The sequence below is a fragment of the Trachinotus anak genome, unplaced genomic scaffold (genome assembly GCF_046630095.1).
Source record: "Trachinotus anak isolate AG129_WGS33_773 ecotype Australia unplaced genomic scaffold, CSIRO_AGI_Tana_v1 ptg000024l, whole genome shotgun sequence".
NCBI lineage: Eukaryota > Metazoa > Chordata > Actinopteri > Carangiformes > Carangidae > Trachinotus > Trachinotus anak.
In genome coordinates this window covers 12131249-12146863 of record NW_027273875.1, presented here as the reverse complement: position 1 = coordinate 12146863, position 15615 = coordinate 12131249, and the positions used below count along the sequence as shown (strand labels likewise).

The following is a 15615-nucleotide window of genomic DNA, read 5'->3' as shown; positions in this document are numbered from 1 at the left end:
TATCAATTTAACTGAATGAGAGATCAATGAGAAGGAGAAGTTCAGGCATACTTGGATAAAAATGTGGCCTTTGCAGTTTTAGCAGTTGTTAGCCATGTTAGAAGCAAAGTACTAAGAAAGGCAATGTCAGCTGGTTGGTCCACCACTTTGGTCCAGACTGAAGTATTAGATGTGTAATAGAGGCTCTGGCCTTTGGCAGATTCAGACGTGGTTCCAGTGAAGGACTGTGGGCAGGAAAGAGGATCGAGGTCAGTGAATTTGTTTTAGAAAGAGCAGAGCACAGACATCCATGCCGCTAGCAGGATGTTGCACTTGCGTGTGTTTGGCTTCTAGAAAAGGGAAAAAAATGGCATTTACAACAAATGGAAATTAACACTGAAAGCCGTACAGCTGTTTAATGTCGCCATTTAATTCATGAGCCAGCATGAATACCCAGCTTTTAATAAGCAGGTGTTTAAATTGCTGCACATGACATTCTGAACATTATAGGCCATTACCACAAATTACTTCACATCGCTGTTCATAAACACATTATAAGTATTTATGGCTAACAACAGCAGCACAAATAGCAACAATGCAGTGCCCCTCTGCTACACTTCGGCAATTATGTCCTATTTAAGGCTACATCAGTAAAATAACTTTATCTTTAAACAGCAAAACACTATGGAAACATGAAGAGGACTTGCATTATGTCCATTTACTCACAAGCAGTACAGCTGTGTCCAGCAGTGTCCAGATGTTACTCAGATGTCACTCCTCTGATCTGCGCTCTGCAGTGAGTGCAGACACTGACTGTCATGACCGTACCTCACACAAATGAGGCTCGGCAGGCTTCTCACGCATGGATGAAACTATGCGTCTGTGTTTGTGTCTACCACACTCAGACAATAATAGGTAGTCGTTTAGTGAATGTTAACATTTCTCGTTGGATAGACAGTCAAATGATGACAAAGATGCACAAAACAACTGAAAACAAGATGCCTAAATCCAAATGCAAAACATAAAGCAAACAACTCCAAAAAGATTTAAAAAGATAATAATAAACTAACTGAAACAACCACAAAGTGATGCAAAACAACTACAAGACTAGAGACCATCTTTGGCTGGGATCACACCAGCAGCGATGCCTGTTAACATGACGTTCGGACCCACGAGCACTCAGTAGTCATTACTACATCATTACATGAGCACCCAGGACTCAGTGGTCAGAGCACACCCATCTGTGAACTCCTGCTTCATTTTGATTTGAACTACACACCTGTAAAGTTTCACGACTGTTTCTTTATTGTGTAGTGAGAACAACTGGGTGTCTCCAGGACCACATATAATGACAGTGCATGATGACACACAGACAAGAATACCAACCACCCTGTATGTCAAATAACCACAAACAGATGTAAAATAACTCCAGGGAGTCATGAATCAACCTTAAAAAGACTCAAAAAAGAAAGACTAAATGACCACAGAGAGCACCAGACGCAAAATGCAGCTGTGTCGTTTGTAGCTCTTTCAGTCTGGAGGTTTTGTTGTGGATTATCCTTGAGCACTATGTCTTCAGATAACCTTTCTTGCTCTGTGCCCCGACTCATGCTTTGTATTTATGTCATATCAGTTTATGTCAGACGGAAAAGATGGATAAACTCTGTGCTGCCAGGAAACAGGTGGTAAATAAGAGACTGTTTACCCTGCAGCACATCTATCACTGGACCTTTATATTTGGGTGACCTATTCTAGAGAACCACAGCTTCCACCTGGTAAACGGATTCCAATATTTACAACAGCCAACGCTCTCAAACTGAGTTGGGAAATTTTGAAGACGGATTGATTCCAGTTTCTACAGAGATGGCTGTTTATGAAATATGATAGCCGGCTTTGAAGATGTGATTCAAGATGTCTGCCACTCCCTTGCGATATTATCAGAGCATTTTTCAATCTTGGCCAGATGGCTGGGGCAGCGTCGCTGTGGCGGGGAGTTAAGCTGAGGGAGCCGTCTGGCTTGTTCAGGTGTGGAGTGTGCCAGCAATATAGAGTTTTAACTGTAAGTTGAGCACTCCTGCTCCTGTGTGCTCGCTCCAGCAGAGAGAAAACACACATACACACACTCATCTCTTCTGTTCTTTGTCCACCCTCACTTGCATAATGGGCATACGTAGGCAATGGGAAGACCTGCTCTCCCACTCGCCATCTCTCTCTGCTCGTCAGTGTAAATGGGCTGCGCCTGGGTCAGAATCATTATGGATATTCAACAGATTCCTGTGAGACTGCAGTCCAGTCCATCTAATTATGAAGAGACATTTTCACTCGGTTTGAAACATTAAAGCCCATGCCAAGTGGAACAGATTAAAACTGATGAAAGTGATATGGTCATTTGTCACAGATGGTTGGGAAGAGACAGAGAAAACGGCCCCATACTTGCCAAGGCGTGCTGTTGTTATGAGAGCTTAAATTCCAAGCTCAAGTTATGGCATTTCCTCATTAATCAAGATATTTGAATACGTCTAAGCATCGTTCAACATCTTGAAGTAAAAAGACAAGGCACGCAACAACAGCTCATTTACTGTTTGTGGCTTTTTGTCCTTTTACTTAGAACAAAGAGAAAAGCAACGTGTGATGCAGAAAGAACAGTATTTACTTTAGCAAACACATACCTATTGACTGTTTCATGGCTTGAAACTTACACGTGTAAATGGTGTTCCTGTTGCTTTAGAGGTGATTTCCTGCCCTTGTTTTTCCAGCACTGTGTCCTTGGCAGACGTTACCTTGACTGTGGTCTTTTGAATTGACCAGGATGTTGTATTTAGACACATGCCCCGGATAGACCGTGTGTCCCGTGGTCTGTACTGGGAGCGGTTGCCTTGCAGGAGCACAGCATATGGGCCATGTAGTCCTGTGGGAACGCCTGTTTTCACTAACCTGGCAGAGGCTCGGTTATCGACCAGGCAAAACAGGCAACTGCCTGGGGCCCCAGAACACCAAGGGCCTCAAAAGCTCCATGCTTGGTTTGTGTTAATTTAGCATTTATGAAAAAGATCACCACTAAAGCATAATATTAACTTGCAGGATGGGCTTCAAGGCTGGTCCCACTTCAATTATTACTTAAAAGCATACTCCACTGATTTAGCATTGCACTCCTGTAACATTTCAGACTCATGGAATATAGTTTTTTTTAAAAGCAGGAAATGATCAGAACTGATGCAGCAGAATGAGAAATATCTTCTTTGTTGTACCACATTTTCTTCTTTCTCGTCAAAACATGGCACCTACATTAACCACAATGTAAACCCAACAGCCAATAGTTCGGTTGGAGATTTAGGCACTTTATGGTAGCTTTATAAATCTACGTACAGATTTTTAAAATTTTCAAAGTGGTGGATTTCAGCCCTAGTGATTGCTGACTTTGCACAGTACAAAAACCTTTGTACAATGTTAATTCCATCAATAAAAACTATGACAAAAAATAATAGTAGTACCTATTATTCACAATAAAAATGAGATTAAAACTATTTAAAAAGTAACCTTTGAAAATGAGGAGTATTAATGTTTTTTTGTCAACAAATTAAAATTAAACAATAATGTGAAAAGACGACACACAAACATGCTTCAATATAAAGCCTTATATAGCGACCTGCATGCATCTGTGGAATCACACAATGTAGCTCCTGATTCACAAAACTGTTTCCTCCGGCGCACAAAACACCTCTTGTTCAGCAGATGATTTAGCTGGTTGAACTGAGTACGTTTCAGGATGAATGTTGGCAGTCAACCATCTAAATAGTTCTCTAGATGTTTGCTAAATATAGTATTAATGTATAGTATCATAGTATTGATGTTATCAGCACAGGCAGCTGCAGTAATGGCAGGTTAGCAGGAACAACTGCACTAGATTATAGATGAGAGAACAGTTCTGTTCAAACAGACAGATTGGAAATGCTAACTGGATTTACTGAGGTGAGTCAGACTGTGCATTACAGTGACTGACATGGATACCTCACGATAGATACATGTAACCATGGTAACTGTACAGAAGGATATCAAAAGCCGTAGTCTCAAAATGCTTAGAAGACATAAAAATAAAAAAACGCTTTTTACAAAAATGAGACAAACATGTCACTGATGTAAACTAGACCAAAATGGAGTTCAGAACTGGGGCTAAAAGGGGGCCCAGCAACTCTGTTTGCCCAGGGGCCACACAGCAGGTTAATCCGGCCATGAACCTGGCCAAGTGTCAACTGCAGACATTTGAATTTACACTCATCATGTAGAGCTGGTGTTTTAAATTACAGCTTCCACCAATGCCCTGAGTGTTGAGAAATACAAACAGCCAAATGGCCAAAAGATCATTTTCAGTGCACTGTCACCACAGGTCCCTCATATAAGGAAAAGTGAGAAAAGTGTTTTTGGTCCTGAATGCAGAGTGTCTGTTCTTCAAATAATCCAAAGAAGTATCACATGACAATAATTTTTCCTTTTCCACACCCACCTGTGCATATAGGACTTTCAGGACCTCCATTAATCATGTTTATGTGAATATTGCAGGTGCTGGATGATCCTGCAGAGGACAACCTTCACATGGGTATGCAGACCACATTTTCTTTGTCCAAATCTTTCACTCTATTTTTGCCCTTCCTCAGCCTTTGGCAATGACACATATGCCACCAACAAGCATTCATATAACTTATTCATAATTCAGATCATCTCTTGCTTCCCTCCACACCACCTCAGGGCTCACGCATTATGCAGAAAGCCTCCATCAGCTGTGCCAGGTCACAGTCAGGACACCTGTTAATGTAAAACTTCAAACTCTACGTGCTGAATGTGGCACATTCGGCTAATTCAGCGACAGTGACTAATGTGATGCTGGGGTGTTGCCTCAGTGGTCAAACCCAGCTGAATGAGTGAATGAATAAATTGTGTGGTCTTACATGTTCCCATTTCCTTCTCCCTGCCTTTTTCTGACAGTGTTTGAGCTGATGCGTAAGGGGTGAGTAGAGAACATGTCCTTTTTTTAAATAATGTAAGGCCCATCCCCTCTGTGCCACTACCTTCCACTCCTCATTTATGCCTACTTCCATGCCTGCCTCGGTTTCAGCAATGTTCTTCTTCATTACTCCAAGCTGACTCAGTGCAGGTGTTTGTTCCATCCCAGGCTTCAAAGGGATTTATAATGTTCTTAGGTTTTCACAGTTATTACCAGTGGCAGTCTGCCCTGTAAGCGTTTCAGGCCCTGATGCACGAGCTGCTCCTTCCTTCATCGTGAAAAAAATTGTGACAATCTAATGATCTGAGACCTTCTGCTATTGTAAGTGAATGGCGGTGGGAGGGTGCAGCTGGTATCATTTCACATCTGTGCATTAATAAGTCATATTGTCCTATTAATAGGAAGATATGCTCTCTTTGCTATTTGTTTGCTTTGTCATAACGAGAGTTTGCTCTCTTGTTACCCCCAGGAGAAAGATGATAGACAGCCGAGCTGATTAATACAGCTGCTATTAATCTGTCTTCTGGGACTCATTAAAAAAATAACTTTTTCTTCTTTAATATATGGGATGCAACTGAAAGTGTTTCTGTTGTCACGCAACAACCGGTTTTACTGCTTCTAACACACAGGACTAATATTTGTACTCTTTGTGATACAATAATAAGTGTTATTAGTACTAGTACTGTGGTTGCTTTTACTATTATATGTATTGCTACTTCACTAGTAGTGAATTACTGAATAGACTGAATGTGGTTTACCATTAAATTGTCTATTAGTTGATCTATAGATGATTTTAATAATAGATTAATTGTTTATCCTTTATTAAGGACATTAAGCAAATATTTCAAGCATTAAAAAAAAATGTCTTGACGATGTCTTTTTCAATTCTCATGACATTCTACAGACTAAATAGACAATATTAACATACTAACACTAACCCCGCATTTAACATGCATAAGCACTAAATAAACAATCAATAAACAGTTTTATTGCAAGGGCAAGGGCATTGTGTCAAGGGCAAGGTAGCATTGTAACATCCACAGGGAGGCTAAACTGTGAGGCTGTAAAAACATTTATAAAATATTGAAAAATGCCCATCATTATTTTGTGAAGCCCGGGGAAACATCTTCAAATGTCTTGGTTTGTCCGACCAGCAGTCAACTGGTCACTAACTGTCAACTAACTACAAAGTTAAAAATGTTGAGTTCAGTCTATGCAAACATTCACACTTGAGAGGCTGGTACCAGTGAATTATGGGGATGTTTGGTTAGAAATAAAAAAATGAGTCAATTATGAGAATTGTTGCCAATTCAGTTTCTGCCAATTGGCTAATAATTTAAGATTTATTATACCAGTTGGTCTCTGGGTGTCTAGGAAAGTGATGAAACTGCCACGGGAGTCCAAGGACCCCAAGAGCAATTTTTTCCCCAGCGTCCAGTAGGAGGTTAATCTGGCTGCAGTTGGAACAAATACAGTTCATGCTGTTAGAATTTTTGATCTCTCCTTCAAACAATATGATTCCTTTTGTGTTGATATAAATGGGTGGAGTTGGCTGGAGGGTTAGTATAAATATATTTTTTAAGCCTTTTAAGGTTAAACCACAGGACTGAAGTTTAGTCTGACAGAATGTTAATACTGATGTTGATGCATAGTGAACAGGTCTATAATGTCTTTCTAAAAGTAATTTAATTTAGTGGTTTATTTCTGTCCTGAGAGAGTCAAACAGATACTGAGCCGTTGGTGCTGTTGGCTTTGGGATTTATACAAAGAAAACAAAGATGTTCTTTACTGTTAGATTTTGCGTATCAGCGCTGTTTGATCAGGATGTGTAATGCCTGTTTAGATGTGTGTGCCACTTGAATGTCATCACATTTGGAGTCAAATTCCAGTACTAATGAAACAAGTGATACACATAATCTGTGGATTTGTCTGCCTCGCTGTCTGTGTATCTGTGTCTTTTCTACACAACCATGACTCTCTGCCTGTGTGGATTTGTAGTCCAGTGATGGAAGTGCCCGCAGACAATCCTTTGTCAGAGGAGCAGTCGAGGTTATACTTCAGAGACGTCATCCTGGGCATAGAGTACTGTAAGTACCTTATTAAAGCATTAGATTTTCTACCTCTTTATGATCCCCATTATGATGTAAGAGTAGAAACATTTGGACCACTGTGTCTCTCCTATTGTATACTCTGACACTGCTCTTAATAATATGATAGTAGTGTCCTTTTCTGTCTTAAAGAACAAAGTGTTCCTCGCCCTCTGTTTTCACGCCCCTGGGGTCTGGCTGCAGTTGTGTGCTGTCCACCTCATCAGTATCAAGGCTCTGTTCAGTGAAATGTGTTTTCTCCAGCTGTGTCCTCATTTGCTGGACTGGATCCATTTCACTGGGCTATGAGCCCAATGATTAGTGATCGATGTTTCTGAGCTCTGGGGTCTAGAGACTCATTACACACTTTCACTACCAGTTTTTCCACTTTTTTTTTTTTGGTGGTTAAACCTGATACACCTCAGGAGTCATAGGTCACATTTGAGGATCAGTTATGTTTCCTGCTCAAGGGCACATCGGCAGGGTTGGATGAACCATGTTTCAGTCAGAGGAACAAGGGTTTCAAACCACTTGACATTTATCGCTGACCCTCTTAAAAATACAACTGTCTATCTATGTGGTCAATATCAAATGAATAAAAACACATTATGAAACAAATAATTATATGAATTCATTGTGTAAAATATATAAATGACCCAACAATTACTAAAAATCTATCATTATTATGAAATGCTATTTCATCATTTTCATAATAACTGATTATTTTTAATACCATTTTCAGCCTTCATAGACATTCTAATTGAAAAATGCCCTTTTTTAAAAGTCTGCCTTATTATTGTTTATAGAAAATTATTGATTTTTAGATTTTTGTGTTAATTTTTTTTTTTTTTTTTTCCTGTGTTTGTGCTTAAGAGGTTACACTAACAAGACAGTTGTCTTGGGAAACAACAATGACAAAGTTATTCTGAATCAAGTAGCTGGAGGCTGCTGCTGTAGGCAAACAGTTCACACACCCAGTAACTAAACCTCCTCAGCTTCAGATTGAAGAGCCAGTGTTGTAGCTCCTGTTGGTTTAGGCAACCACAGAGAGAGACTCTGAGGAACAGTTTTAGATTCAAAGCTTGACACAGTCAGGAAGCATTTGATTGGCAGTGAGAGGTGAAGGGGTGAGTGGGTCTGAGCATTGCAATCATGAAAAGTGACATTATGAAATAAAAATAAACTATAAACCTATAATTCTTATTATGGAAATAAGAATGAATTAGCATTTTCATAATACTGAGTTGTTTTAATTATATATAAACATTTTCCTGTAAAATCTGAATTAGCTTGAATTCTAAATCTCAGTGTCATTGTGTAGGTCACTGATGTTGTGTAATTTTAATTTGAGTATTATTAGAGCTCACAATGTTTAATCACCAAGACCTCTAATAAGTCAAGTGCCTCATGGTTTAATAAGACCTCTTCAGACAAGAAGGCAGCACTTATCCAATCAGTGAAGCGTCAAGGGCTTAGCTCCAGACGGCTGGTGAGTGTTAAGACATGAAGATGTACTTAACTTTCGGTTTTCAGATGACCTTAAGTTCACTGTATTCACATCATTCTGACAGAGCAGCAATCAGACCAAGGTCAAAAAATCATTTCTTAATTACACGTTATTTTGAAAATTACAGATCCCTCTGTATCTTAGTTGTACATCAGAAAAATGTTCTCTACTTACAACTTACAGACTCCATTATGCATTATATCACACATATTTCATTTTAATATGATACAAATGGAAGTAAATGTTATATATATATCACACAATATTGTGTGTTAAAGATTAAATATGTGGAGAGCTGCAGTGGTAGAAGGTAACTACACTTATCTGACAGCTGTAATTACTGGTTACAAAGCATATTATAAACTTATACAAGATAATGCATTTGTTAATAAAACAGTTCTTAACCTTTTTGGCTTGTGACTCCTTCGAAAACAGTAGGGTAGTGTTTGGTTTCTTGTCATGTCATTAATTTTCTCACATTGTTTTATTTAGATCACAGTGTAAGGGCCAAAATTAAAATTAAATTTAATTAAAACTAGCTCCAGTCTGACCATCTACAACAGTAAAATACTACACACACATTAATTCATCTATATTAACAATTGAATAATTATGAAGGACAAAAATGACAGAAGTATAAATAAATAAATAAATAAATGCAGACATGTGTAATCAAATACATAAAAATAAATACAAATAAATACAAAATAGATTCATTTTAAAATGAAAAATGCTATTTCTGTATTTTTGCATTTCTATTTATGTAATTCTTTATTTATTTATTCATTTATGTATTATACTAATATTTTGTTTCATTTTCATACTAGCACCATCTTGCTCTTTGACAGGGTATTTCAATAATAAATATAAAAATATAAAGTTTTTATTATGGTTCCCAAAGGATGATACAGAGGAAAAAGAGAGAAACTCTTCTTACTGCAGCAGATTGCCATGAAGTTTACTGAGTTCATTCAAGCTTCCCCAGAGAACAAACCTTTTAGATACTGCTTGTGCTTTTCTGCAACACCACAGCTTTTTAGCCGCACTGCTGATAATGGTCCAAGAATAACAAAATCATCAGAATGTTGTTTGTCCGCTTTTATTATAGTAGCTCTAAAAATCTGACTAATGACTTCCTCTTTGTCCTCAGTGCACTACCAGAAAATTGTCCACCGGGACATCAAGCCCTCTAACTTGTTACTTGGCGATGATGGCCATGTCAAGATAGCAGACTTTGGGGTCAGCAACCAGTTCGAGGGCAATGATGCTTTGCTGTCTAGCACAGCCGGCACTCCCGCCTTTATGGCACCAGAGACCCTGTCAGATCAGCGCAAGAGCTTCAGCGGAAAAGTGAGTTAACTCCATCTTCATATATTATCGTTGTGTGTGTGTGTATGTGTGTGTGTGTGTGTGTGTGAATTTGAATAGATGTGATTACAGCAGCTGCAGGTGCTGGCTTAAGCCTTAACAAAATGATTTGAAAATGAGAACCAATAAACTAAGATGAGATTTAAGACCTTTGCTGGCCTGCTAATCTGAGGAGCTAATTGCCATTGTCAGTCATTTCCCCTTTGTGTTATCTGGCATTAGTAACGAGGATATTACAGAAAACAAAGCCATTACCAGAGTAGAGAAATGGAACAAGGCTATTGGTTTTACATATCTGTCATTGATTTGGCAATGATTCACATCCTCATACAGAACAGCTTCTTCTTTTACAGTCAAGCAATGATCAGTCATGTGTATCAAGGATAACCTGTTACTCTTCCATTATAGTGGGAATGAATACACCTGCCACCACATTAAATCCACATTATTTGCAAACCAAATTATCATAAAACTTTAATTTTTTATTAAAACTGATTGACGTAATTCCTCAATAGTTTTTACATTATGAGTGATTTTTTTTATTTTTATTTTCATTTTTTTTTTGAGGCTTGTGAATCAACCCTGCCTGGTGATTTATGAACAAAGAAACCACAAAGCCTTGGGTCTCAACCCTGGCAACCTATTCATGTCCAACATTATCGCCACAGGTCCTGTTCCTTTCTACAGTGGTAATCACCGTAGGCAGACTGATGGATTTGCTCCAGGAAGGACCTTGCATGTCTATAAAAAAGGGGTCATAATAGAATATTTGATTGCAGACAAAAAGCTATCAGGATGTAAGAGCACTTCAAGTGTCTCAGCCCACTGTTTCCTCGAGCTTTCAACAAATATATGCAGTCTCAGTGCCCCCCTTTACTCTGATTAGTCTTGCTTTCTTCCTGATTTGGATTTTTTCAAGCCATGTTCCAGATAGCTCTGTGTTCATTATTCACCAACATTTGTGGTTTTTGGTGCAAGTCATCAGCGAAATATTTAACATCTGACACTCATGTCAGTTGAGTGCTCAGTCCCAGTTGTGCACCAGGCCATTAGAGCATTAGTTAGTCATACAGAATAGAGGGGGAGAGAGGCTGAGAGGAAGACTACAAGCCTGATGGATAGTTGTTCAGCCTCTGTTGATCACACACATCCATCTCCAAGGTATCTGATGGTAGACGTCCCCAGAAAATAATTTAAAATCTCTCATAAATCACCATAGGCAGTCTGTATTGATTTAGGTCATTGTGTTTGTTTATGTAAGCAGGTGTTCAGGTCATTTCAGTGCATTTCTAAAAGTACAGTTTTGCAATCTGTTTGACATTGTCGGATTTAACGTCACTGCTGCCACTCTCTCACAGGCTCTGGACGTCTGGGCCATGGGAGTTACTCTCTACTGTTTCGTCTTTGGGAAGGCAAGTGTGCAGATTTCCTGCCCCTCAGTCACTTATTAAAATCTGGTCCACAAAAGGTAACAGTAAAGGCTAGGAAGATGTTTATTTCACAGACTCCAATGCTTGTTAACAGCACCCTGCAGCACTTAAGAAGGCACACTATGTATCAGCAGTTTTTTATGTTTCATTCTGCACCTACCAGAAGCTGCTGCTGTGTTTTTTCATGGCAGTCTTCAGGGATACAGGGATTTTCTCTGGCATAGTAGTAATTCAATGTTCCTTCCTTTTGTTTTTCACTCACTTTCTTCTGCTTCACCTGCAGTGCCCGTTTATTGATGAGTATATATTGGCTTTGCACAACAAGATAAGAACCAAGCCTGTGGATTTCTCAGAAACGTAAGTCCATCTCCTGCATCCATCTCTCTTCTCCACTTAATTAAAAGAGACAGCAATGATGTTCCAGCCACCCCCAGTCCGAATGCTATCTTCTCATCTGCATCTCCAATAACAAAACCATTTTATTCTCCTCTCCAGTTACAAATTGCACCCACAAAAATATGAATAGTTTTCTGCAGCAGTCAGTCAGTGCCAGCACATAGTAAATGTCACTGTCATGTGATCAAAACAAGCACTGAGAAAGAAAAAGCAAGGGGCATCAGCCGCCTGGACACATTACAAGCTGCTGTGCTTCCCCTATCTTCCTTTTGTCTCAAAGGTTAAAGAAAAACATGGAGGTCTTGTTGGGTGAACAATACTGACAAGACAAAGAGAGAATGAGGAGATAAAAAGCCAGGAAGAGGCTGGCTGTGGTGATAGACTGATGAAGTATAAACACAGCATGTGTGGAGGGCCTATGAGTGGCAATTGGAGTATGTGTCGGGGGGGGGGGGGGGTGTTCATATCAGTAATGGAAGTGTCTTACCCCAGCAGGCTCAAGAGACTCCATGGCTGTGTGGAAAGCTCATTCATTAAACACCACCCTCCTCCTGAACAGAATAGCACACCAACTAATGAAATCATCTCCACACTGCACATATCAATGACAGTTAGTGGCACCTTTCTGTCGGCTCTGATGGGGCTATTATTACACTGTAGGTGTAGAGCATTTATTGTTGCTACTGCCGTTATGAGAAATGGCTGAGCTCCTATAAACTTATTTTATTGAGATACTAACGACTGACTGAATTAATCAATCAAATGGGTTTAACTGTTTATCAGTTAGCTAACTGTTTTAACTGTTTATCATTTAGCTGCTTTAACTGTTTATCAGTTGACTGTTTTAACTGTTTTAACTGTTTATCCATTGATTATAACTGTCTTTCAACGATTTATCTGGTAGTGTTAGCATAAACTTATCTTGCTAACTATTTTAAAATTATTTTTTGCTGCTAATTTTAACCGTTTATCAATTAGTTAACTGTTTCAATTGTTTATTTATTAATTGTTCCATTTATTTAGTTAGCTAAAAGTAATGGATAAAGGTAGTTAACTAGTTTTCTCACACTCTCACATTGTGATTTATACTTTCTTTTAAATAAGTTCAGTTTCTCCATCAATCAAGTTAGCCCTCGGCTTCTAGCAGCCCTGGTTGGGAATCACTGCAATAAATTGTTATGTAGTTCTCTTTTTTTTTATAAGAATATTTAAACTGAAAATCCTAGATTAAAAGTTAAGTTTACAAAAAGATCATCTCACTTTCGTCCCCTACCATCACCACAATATGCTATAACATTATCAATGGGGACCGAAAAAATCAAAATGCCCATGGCCCTTTTACACTTACCTTGAATGTAGCCTGATGTGGGATCGCGTTGTATATTATAGTCAAATGTGAGTCATTTCACTTTTGAATGGCCTTAATAATGGCCCTAAGTGGTACTTGAAAGCATTGTAATGTAGCTAAAAGTGTGATTGTTCAGTGTTGACTGCAGTGACTCCTCAACATAGTAAATGTAAAGGACTACAATTATGTCTGCCCATAATGCCCTCTCTCAAGCACTGAATCAGCCAGTGGAAGACCTCCAAAGATGACATGTCAGGGCTGCATCAGATCAATCATCACAGCTTCATTCACAACATGCTATAATTTAGAGTACCCATCATGCATTACAGTAACAATATTAAAAACATATTTCCTCTTTAATAACAATATATGCTATTTGGCATACTATTCATAAAGACTGTAAGCAGGTTAAACAAGGCTAGATTAACCATTTAAAGTGATAACCATGAAGGTCCTATAAAATGTTACTATACTTGTGTCTGATTTTCTGAAACTGAGAATACAGTGGACAACCTAAATCTGAAGCATTTATTACAGACAGGTATTCAGTAGTAATTAATGTCTTTTTTTATTTCTTCATTTTCTGAAAGTGAGGATGCTTAAATCTGGTATTTGGAACCCAACACAAGGTTTTTGCTAAATAAATCTGAGTGAGTTAATAAATATAACATAATAAGCCACAATTACCGCCCTAAGGTTGTTTGTTTCCACCACCCAGTCAAGTTGCAGGAAATATGGCCACAATCCCCCCTTCTGTTCCTGAGTTACAGCATTGAATAATTAATTAAATTATTAACTTCATCATTTTATGCTATTAGACATTTATGTAAAATTTCATCATAATTAGTTTATGAATTCCTGAGTTATGGCCAAAAATGTTTTTTTGTGTGGTCACAGTGACCTTGACCTTTTGATCTTTGACCACCAAAATGTTCATCCTTCAGTCCAAGTGAACATTTGTGCTAAATGTAAAGAAATTCCCTCAAGGTGTTCCTGACATATGTTCACGATAAACAGAAAACGTAACGCCTCTGGCCACAGCTGTCGCCAGTGTGGAGGCATAAAAAGGATCCATGTTGAATTTCAGTGAAATAAAGGTCATCACAATAGTGTCAGCAAACTCTTGTTTGTTTATTTTCCCTACATAAATCATATTCATTCAGCTAAATCATATTCATTCAGCTTATCATCATCATCACCCACCCATTATCATCATCACCCACACCTCCCCTCCAGTGACTGTCTGCCCTCAGTTTGAGAACCACCACTGTAATCTTAGTTTATTTCTTGATGAGATACTAGATAGCTTTACCTCTTGTGGCCTCTAAAAATATTCAAATGGTAATTTGAGAAAGTGTATTGACTCTTTGGTTGAACTGCTCATAACTCATAAACATTTACAACATGTGATTAGAGGTTACAAGTGGACAAGACTGGGAAACACAGTTTTAGGAAACTGGATTCAAGCCTGTTTGTAATGACCCTTTTGCCTGCCTTTATGTAACATTTATTATATCATCAAGAGGCTCAAAATGCATGTAACAATCTTGTTTAAATACAACTATGAATGACTTTGGTATCCATTATCTCAAAACTTAACTCAAGTTTGAAATTTCTTTTCTGTATCATTATTATCTTGTGTTTCATGCAGACCAAACATCAGTGAAGAGCTGCGGACTCTGATCTTGCGGATGCTGGATAAGAACCCAGACACCAGGATCACCATCCCTGAGATCAAGGTAACGTTGACAGACACAATAGGACTGTACTTCTCTCTGCAGTGATTGGCTCATCACACTCTGACCTCACTGTGATACATACAGCAGCGCATTGTGTGTTGCTCCAGGGCATGATGAAACCTGTTTGTCCCTGTGGAGGACAAGGGTAGAGGTGTAGGGAGGTCTAGGACCAGCCATGGGCGGATGTCATTTCCCACTCCCCACTGTGTTTCCATGACACAATCTGAATCTGTGCCAGTAGTGGTTTTCTCACCAGAGACTCTGTTTGTGTTTATGGAACAAGAGAAACCGTAATTAAGCTGTCAGAAAATATGCATGTCTTTGTGCAGAAAGGGTCTATATCAACAGGAGCCAGGATGCTCATTTTTCATCGACATCCACTTGTCCTTAATTTCTAATGTAAGAAGACCTTGCACTCTCACCAGTGGTTGGTAGACCACTGCACAAAAGGGTTCATATTTCTTACCAGATTTACCAGTGGGATAGGCTGAGATTGGACAGAAGTTGACATGAAAAAAACATACACAAGCCTATTATGTCATCTAAAGCTGAGTGTCCGACCCCAATTAAAAACTCATTCTGGCTCCACTGGCACAAACACACAGAATCATCAGATTGATTGAGATTGAATAAAAGTGAACTTTCTGAATCACCATTTCTGTAGAAGAGGCAGTATTATTCATAACAAGAGGATTTCACTGTCCACACACAACAGGACTGCGCTTCTCTCTGCAGCGATTGGTTCGTCAGACTCTGACCTCA

The 15615-nt window shown here is 38.8% G+C and overlaps 1 protein-coding gene across 6 annotated transcripts in view; it reads left to right on the top strand.

Moving 5' to 3' along the window:
• Positions 1-15615, top strand: part of camkk1a (calcium/calmodulin-dependent protein kinase kinase 1, alpha a) — a 64667-nt gene that overhangs the window by 40024 nt on the left and 9028 nt on the right. For all 6 annotated transcript variants that reach the window (XM_071460397.1, XM_071460394.1, XM_071460398.1 and 3 more), the window contains 7 exons: positions 4537-4573; positions 4960-4981; positions 6977-7065; positions 9723-9922; positions 11299-11352; positions 11654-11727; positions 14766-14853. In XM_071460397.1, coding sequence (XP_071316498.1) covers positions 4537-4573; positions 4960-4981; positions 6977-7065; positions 9723-9922; positions 11299-11352; positions 11654-11727; positions 14766-14853 — 564 coding nt within the window. The remainder of the gene's footprint in view (positions 1-4536; positions 4574-4959; positions 4982-6976; positions 7066-9722; positions 9923-11298; positions 11353-11653; positions 11728-14765; positions 14854-15615) is intronic.